Source organism: Ricinus communis, chromosome 2, assembly GCF_019578655.1.
Source record: "Ricinus communis isolate WT05 ecotype wild-type chromosome 2, ASM1957865v1, whole genome shotgun sequence".
In the NCBI taxonomy this organism is placed as follows: Eukaryota; Viridiplantae; Streptophyta; class Magnoliopsida; order Malpighiales; family Euphorbiaceae; genus Ricinus; species Ricinus communis.
The window spans coordinates 5,685,523-5,694,330 of NC_063257.1; the positions used below are offsets into that span (position 1 = coordinate 5,685,523).

Below are 8,808 nucleotides of genomic sequence, written 5' to 3' on the forward strand. Positions count from 1 at the left end.
AACCCATTTTATCTATGCCCACCAGCATTTCCGGCAGCAAGGACATATGGATTTGGGGTTTTTCTAAAAATGGTAAATACCATGTGAAATCTGGAACATTCTATCGCCAACTCGTTGAAAGCTCCAAGGAGAAAGGAGGTTATGGAAACACTACAAAAGGAGGGTGTTGAAACACTTTTGGAGCTTAAACATCCCGAGGAAATTCATGGTATTCATGTGGAGATTGCTTCTTAAAGAGTTGTCAAAGGATGCTCAATTGAAAGCTAGGCTTCAAAATGAATTGTGTACAGGTTGCTGTGGAGATAATAATAAAAAAAAAAAAAAAAAAAAAACGAGGTAGCACTTGTTCTTCACATGTGGTTTTGCAAAAGCAGTTTGAACTTAGTCTGATTATGTTCAAGGAGCAAACATGGTGGATATTTGGCAATCACTAGTAAAAGAATTACAAACAGCTTCCTCGTATTCATTCTTGGAGCACACAGCCTTGGCGTGCTGCACTCTATGGATGCTCTAGAAAGCAAGAAATGCCTGAATCTTCAGAGGGGAGGCAATGAAACCTAGGGATGTGGTATACCAATCACTTCAGCTTTGGGAGCAGATTCAAGCTTGCAGAAATTCTGATATAGTTCATACACTTAATCCTTTTGAACCCTAGCAAGTCAGACCTACACCAACATGGGAACCACCTCAAGAACCCTTCATCAAAGTAAATTGGGATGCTGCGTTATGTAAGCCTAAAGAACTTGGTGTTGTTGGATCTGTGGCTCGTAATAGTAGCGAAAACTCGGTCCTTGCATGAGCACATCGGTTTAATCTAATAGAAGACCCGACCCTTTTGGAAGCTTCAGGGCTTCGATTGGCTGTTCAATCTGCTACTAGCTTGGGATTATTATCGGTCTGGTTCGAGGGGGACTGCAAGGCTATTGTGTATGGCATAAATGGAATGAATGCACCGCGCCCTTTTGTAGAAACAATTCTGGGGCACTTAAAAAACTTACCTCAAGTTCGTTAGAAAAGAAAAAAAAAAAAAACTTACCTGAATTCTTTACTTTTGTTTCTTTTAATTTAATCATGTTTCTGGATCTTGCAGTGGGATGGCCATAGTTCGCCCCAAAATGCCCTTGTAAATGAGCTTCTTTGCTCAAACTTCTTGGCCCAGGAAATGTGGCTCCAAGACTCTTTTGGTTTGTAATGATATTTGTTGATTAATGAAGAGCTATCTATTTTTGGGCCAAAAAAAAGGTATATGCTAAAATAGAGGCCGCCCGTTTTAACAAGCAAGCCATACAGTTCTAATGGTCTATAGAGAGGCAGAGAGATAGAGAGAGAGAGAGATATCAGCTTGCTAGCACCAGCAGCTTCCGACTCAGGATCATGGTTCAAACTTTCAACGAGTTTGACCAACAGTCACCATTAACCAAACCCTTTTTTTTTAAGCAAATCAATAAAATTTTCAACTCTTGAATGGGTTAACTTAAAAATTAACCCAGATTGCAGCGTTCAGATTCAATACTTCAAAAGAGATTGCATAAGACGTAAACCAACTAACTCACAAAATTTATCTTTAGATGCAGCTTTAAGATTTTCCTTTATTCATTCGTTTTTGCGAAGTCTCAAACATCATCGTCTTCCAGTATACACATACAGCACAACATAAATTAACTCAAAATTAAAGAGGTGTATTGTATTAATACAGGGTTTAATGACTTGGGGTAAAAAAGAAGAAACATATTGGTGAGCCTTGCAATCCATTCTTTCTACAGGCTTAAGGGGGCAATAGGAGGCTGCGACTTGATCCTCCTCTTTCTAAGGCGCTCTGCAATAATGAAGGCGAGCTCTAGAGATTGTGAGGCATTGAGCCTAGGGTCGCAGTGAGTGTGGTAGCGTGAACTCAAGTCATCGAATGTCACCGTACGTGATCCACCGATACACTCTGTCACATTCTGCCCAGTCATCTCCAGATGAACTCCTCCCGGGTGGCTTCCTTCTTGTTCATGCACATCAAAGAATGCCCTCACCTCCGCCTGTGCCCAATATAATAAAAGATAAAACCACATTAGATAATTTTGAGAAGGCAATTACATTCAAGCCGGACTGTTAAATATTTGACAAGAAAGTTTATCTACAATAAATTTGTATTTCATAAAAAAGACATGAACCTCACAACCACTGCTCGGTACCTGGCCAGTCACCAAGGTCCACAATTACCGGAATTAGATCATAGTGGAAAGCATCGCATTTAAGACGTGAGTGTTCTTATATTGCAATTGGATTTTGTCAACTTGCAGATTAAGACATATAACCACCTACCCACTGAATGACCACTGACTAAATGCTTAAGTTATCTCATTGGCCTATTCTGCCCTTAGGCCCCTTAAAAAAAGTAGTCACTTTCCCACCTACCACGCCTTGCTTTTAATTGCCTTCAGAGTTGTCAATTCCTACATAATCAAGCGGTCTAATCTTCAAAGCTAGAGCATATGGAAATGTTGAGCTAGGGCAACTTGTTCAACAGTTGTGGATTGCCCATCTACTAGTACATAATTAAAAACTATATTAATCGCAAGCACTGATTTAGTACCAAAAGGATAATCTAGAATTTGGCAATAAAACAGGATAAAGAAGTATATCATGGCAAAGAAAAGGTTCTTCTTTGGGATACCACCAAATTAGCAAAAGGATAATGTAAGGAATAAGTAACAACACTATGACACGTAGTTCATCAACCAAAACTTTGTCATTTTTTGGACTTTGGAATACATATTAATAAATTAAAGGAAGAGTAGTGTTATAATTACTTTATTACTCAGAAATATATTATCATTTATAGCATTTCACATATGATATTGCTGGATGCTAGAAATAACTTTTCATTTCTCATTGTTTCCGATGCTAGTCCACCATTACTTGATTTTTCTTTCATTACTTAATAATTTCTTTTTATTTCCTAGTTCCTATTTCATTACTTGAAGTAGGCTGCCTCTTAAAAAGAATCTATCAAGTATACAACACGCTATCAAGGCAAGTAAAAATACAAGCATCATACCCTGATGGCGTCGAATGGGCGAGTTTTCAGACCACAAGGAGCCTTAATGGTGTTTCCATGCATAGGATCACTGACCCATGTGACAATTTGACCAGCCCTGCGGACTGCCCTGATTAGATGGGGAAGTTTCACTCGCATGTTCTCAGCTCCCATTCTTGTGATGATTGTTATTCTCCCTGGTTTGTTCTGGGGATTCAGAATCTCAATGAGCTTAACGAGTTCATTTGGATCCATCTTATCACTCACCTGAAGCAAAGAGGATAATTGTATAAGAATATTATAAGCACCAACTGCAATCATCATCAGATACAAATGAGGCAGACTAGAAAATAATTTGACCAAGAACCAATCCAGCAAACCTACTTCATGAATAGTTTTAAAATAAAGGATTCGGTTCATATGGTCAGCCTAATCTTTGTAGCAATAAAATAGCAGTTGTCAACTTTATGAATCAGATAAATTAGAGAAGAATGTAACCTTAATGCCAAGGGGATTTGCAACTCCTCTCAAAAACTCAACGTGAGCACCATCTAGTTGCCTAGTACGTTCTCCAGCCCAAAGAAAATGAGCAGAACAATCATAGTAAAGGCCAGAAGTTGAATCCAGCCTGGTAAGTGATTGCTCATATGGCAAAAGCAAGCACTCATGGGATGTCCAAAATTCAGTTGTCGTCATAATTGGATGGTCAACAGTAAGACCAGCAGCAGACATGAAACCAAGAGCCTCATCAACCCGATGAGCAAGTTCCCGGTACCTACCACACCAAGAAAAAATTTAAAATATTATCATTATGAATTTTAAGCTCACAGCCATTCAAGCTATACAATTATCTGCAACAATAGGGTCTCATGTCAGGCTCAATTTCTCTAATGGTCAGTAAAATTTGTAAGTTTAATCATCATTAAACAATCACCCTAACTCTGCTAAATTTTGATAGAATTTTAGCCACCCCGTATAAATTTTTTCTAAACCAGTTCTACATACAATCAGCTATAAATGTTTTTGAGAAGGTACCCAAAAGAAAAAATTGGCAGAGAAGCCCTCTACAAGAATCTGACAGTCGTGACCTTTCTGTAACACTACCAAAATTAATGAATTTACGGGGTACTGTTCTAAGAACTAAATAAGAGTCTAATGATCATGGCGATTCCCATTTGGATCTACATAACTACTGTTACAAAACAAAGCATACGGACAAACATGTGGAAAGGATATATTAGATTCCAACCATGCAAATTCTGAAAGGCCAGTCATAGACAAAAACAAAAATTTGGAACACGTCATACATAAATTTCAGATATAAACATGAAAATTTCCAGTAATGATAATATCAATCAGATCATGTCTGTAAATTTTACCATCTGATGTCAACAGCACACAACCAAACCAAAACTCTAATAGCACGAACGCTTAAAAAAAGAGAGAGAAAAAGAAATTCGTCCAAATTGAATTATTTCACTTTGTCTCTACCTGGGTACTTGTATTTAATACCAGATTCAGCCAACCAATTCAAGTTGCCAAAATAGAATTGTAATATGATACCTGTCTCCTTGCTCACTATGCTCGGTGAAATCAAGATTCCACTGAGTAACTCTCTGCATAGCAGCATAACCACCAGTAGCGAAAGCTCTAAGAAGATTCAAAGTAGCAGCAGATTGACAGTAAGCTCTAATCATTCTTTGTGGGTCAGGAATTCTCGACTTCTCATCAAAAGCATCCCCATTTACATTGTCCCCTCTATAGCTAGGTAACTTCACTCCATTCTTTTCTTCAAATGGATCTGATCTTGGCTTCGCAAACTGACCCGCCATCCTTCCCACCTATAATAATCACACCAAGAAAACACAAAACGTTTATTCAAATCATTGATCAGAACAAGTAAGAAACAAGTAATAATAGAATAAAAAAGGCAGCACCTTTACAACAGGCATTTGGCCGCCGAACATCAAAACGGCACCCATTTGGAGAAGGATTCTAAAAGTGTCACGAATATTATTAGCATTAAACTCTTTAAAACTCTCGGCACAATCTCCACCTTGTAATAAAAAAGCATTGCCCATTGCGGCTTCAGCGAGCTTTTCCTCTAAGCTTCTAGCCTCACCAGCGAAAACAATCGGAGGGAATGCATCAAGCGTTTTGAGAACTGATTCAAGCTCTTCTTTATTCGGATATTCGGGGAGTTGTAAAGCTTTCTTCGATTTCCAACTATCAATACTCCATTTCCCAGAAACCACATTGGAACTCGGTGCTGCTGCTGTTGTAGCAGTAGCAGCAGCAGATGTTTTTAGAGGTTGCTGCTGCTGTTGCTTTCCGATTGGGTTTTTAGAGGGCTCAGCGGAGTGCACGGCGGAGATATGGAGGATGGATCTGGAAGATGGCGGCGGTGAAGGTTGGTGAGGTTTGATAGAAGAAATAAAGGAATTGGTAGGAAGAATGGAGGTGCTCGTGAAAGACATTTCTATTAATTTTTTGAAATGCTGCTGTTCTTGTTGTTAAAAAAGAGGGATTCTGAAGGTTGTTCAAAGGTCCCTGAAGAGGAAGAGAGAGAGAGAGGAGAAGGTTTTTTATAGAGGGAGGATATTCGGGTGTTGTTGTTGTTGGGTTAGGAAATGAAATGGGCCAGGGTGGGGGGTGTGTGTGTTGTGTCTGGTAAGAGAGTCGTGATGGTGGTGGTGGTGGTTGTTGAAGAACCAGGGGCATATTTGGATTTGTATAATTTGTTTTCGTTTATGAATAAGTCAAGTTTCATATTTGTTTTGTTTGATTAATATAAATTATGGGACCTTTTCTTTTCTTCACCTACTAATCGCCACTTTTCTTTTAGCGGCGGCGGCAGCAGCTTTGTTTGTGAGTAGGGTTCGTAGTTTGAGACAGCTGAATGGTTTTGTTAATGACTTTAATTAAATTAAATATAAGCTTCACATAATAGTATAAAGAGTATTGATCAAATGTAACATCTCTCTTTATCTACATTTTACTCCTAACATAAAAATATAATTCATATACATTTTAATTGGTAAGATTTGATTTACCAACGCATATACTATTTTTCTCTATAATATAGCATTAGAAACCTTTTTACTTTATGGATTTACATATTATTATTAAATCTCATTTATCAACACACCGTTAGGGTTATGTCGTTCTTTTAAAAAAAAATTGATATGATAATTTTCTTATATACATAAAGAAGAGATTGATTATTTTTCTAGAAGAAATATGGATATAATATTAATAAATATAAAAATATCTCAATAAAATTAAGTAAACATATATATATATATATATATTAATAATAAATATAATCTTATAAAATATATATTCTATTTGTCTGTATATATTAACTTTAATGATTTCGAATCTCTAAATTTTAAATTTGATCCATTTATTTTTTTCACTACTCTTATAGGAAAATGATTAAACATCCATATTATTATAAAATAATTTATTAATTTTATTATAGATGAACCATACAATTTTCTAAAATATATAAATATTCATTTATTAAAAACTAATTAATATAAATAAAATAAAAACAACATCGGTTTAAAAATGATTAAACATAGTAAAAGATTTTGATGAAAAATAAGAAAATGAAAGTAATTGTTAGTTTAAATTGAACGAACTAAAGAGAAAAGCATTAAGCTGTTTTCTTACAAGCTTCCTATATTGTTCATGTAATCTTGACTGGTGAACTCAAGACAGACAAAAACATGTGTAAATGACAAAAAGAACCAGAATAAAAACGAATATTCCCATATAGGTTAATGTGGTAACTGGTGTGTATGACATCAAATTCAAATCTAATAGAAAATGTAGCCATCTTTATTGTCCAATACCATTATTAATTTTTTGTTGTTGTAATAATAATAATAATAATAATTACTGCAGGTTCTTATTAACAGTACTAAAAACTAGTTGCACAACTTGTTTCTTCAAGTTTATTTATTTGTCCAACCACAGCATTGAGTTTGATTTCTAATTATAGATCTCCACACATCATATTTAGACATGGAAAGAAATTGGAGGCACGAGAGGCCTATTATCGCATATTTGATTTTAGGTACTCTACTAAATTTTATTTGGCTAATTCAATTACGTACAAGTAATGAGAACACCTCATCCATGTCGAATACATTACGTAAAAATGGAAACACCAATATAGTGATAAAATACCAAATACAGCCAAGCCTTAAAAAAATTAAAAAATAGAAAAGAAGTTGAGGCCTTTGAAACAGATTACACCTACCCAAAGTAATTAGGTGGATGTCTATATGGTCTGTAAGAAAGAACAAAAAGCTGGAATTACAAGAAGACCCCTTGATTTAATTGAGGAAAAGCTTAAAGCTAACCTCACGATTATGTGGGGTTAAACTTAGAAATCAGAGGTCACACACACCCACCTACCCTCTTCCACTCTCACGCACCATTCTCCCCCTCAAGCCACCCACCTATTTTTATCTATTATTACTACTTCCCTTTCTTCAAACACACCTGTCCATTTCATTTCCTTTGTTTTTCTCTTGAAAAACTGAAGCAGGCATTCATACAGACTCCATAGGGGTTGGTAGCCTCACTGTTTGTTTCAATCCAAAAAACAAAATCGCACTTAAAAATATGACAGTAGTAATTTATTTATTAGCCATATATATTGTTTTTTTTTATCTAGTATTTATAATTAGTTTAATTAATTTATAATCTACAGATGGAACATAACATTTGTGAATAATAAAAAAATTTATTTAAATTTTTATCACAATTACACATTTAAGACTTAATATTCTTACCATTTTATATGTATATTATTGAATATAAACATCAAGACTTTTTTCATTATAGAGATGACATAATTTTTAATAGTTTATTAGCTGAGTCCTTTTATTGAGTCCCTTAATGCAAAATTCTAATCGTAGGGAAAAGAAAAAAGAATTCTTTAGCTAAGTAGCACATAAGAGTTTCTAAAAGAGTAAATTGAGTAATGATATTTCTAATCAAAGAAGAAAGTGTGGCTTTGGAAATGTCCAAATTAGACACTTCTCAGCAAACAAAACTGTCTTGATTTCGGAAAAGAGCTTATTTAAATCAACAAAGTCTTGGTTGGTGCTTTAGAAACTCTTTTTTTCTTTTGTTTTAGAAAAAAGAAGAAGAAGAAGAAGAAGGGAAGTTTAAGAATGTCATAAAGGTAAAAGTCTCAATTAAGTTCCTATTACATAGTAAATTCAAATGAAAACAGTACAGCAGAACTCTTAATATTAATAGCTGCGTATATTGTTTATAATTTCAAAAAATAATTATAAATATTTATTTATCATAATATAAAACTCAAATGATATGGTTAATCCTGTGTTAGAATTTAAATATCATGTAATAAGAAGCAATTCCTAAATAAAATTTCAGACCATCATAAAATTTGTAATATAATTGTATTGATTATGATTGTATCTCATCATAAAAAACATGCAACCTTTTTTTTTTTTTTTTAAATTGCAAGGCCGTTATAAGCTCGTAATTAAATGAAAGAAAATATATATATATATATATATATATATATATATATATATATATATTTTTTTAAAATAATGATTGCTACAATGCAAGTGGTTTTAATCAATGTTTTAAAATCAAATATTTTGTAAATGGACAAATGGTCATCAAAGCAATTCCTCCTTTTTACAGTTTTTAAGTAATTGTACAGGGAAATTAGATAATAATCAGGTATTCCATGGCAATATCTGATGTCAAATAATAGATTCATAAAAAAT

The 8,808-nt window shown here is 34.4% G+C and overlaps 1 protein-coding gene across 1 annotated transcript; it reads right to left on the bottom strand.

The window, feature by feature from the left end:
• Positions 1-1,569: 1,569 nt before the first annotated feature.
• Positions 1,570-5,659, bottom strand: LOC8281676 (phospho-2-dehydro-3-deoxyheptonate aldolase 1, chloroplastic). Its single transcript, XM_002513905.4, has 5 exons — positions 4,963-5,659; positions 4,589-4,866; positions 3,524-3,800; positions 3,047-3,292; positions 1,570-2,024 (listed from the first exon to the last, which is right to left on the bottom strand). The coding sequence occupies exons 1-5, from the start codon at positions 5,500-5,502 to the stop codon at positions 1,758-1,760; spliced, it is 1,608 nt and encodes a 535-aa protein (XP_002513951.2). The 5' UTR covers positions 5,503-5,659; the 3' UTR covers positions 1,570-1,757.
• Between the last annotated feature and the right edge of the window lie 3,149 nt (positions 5,660-8,808).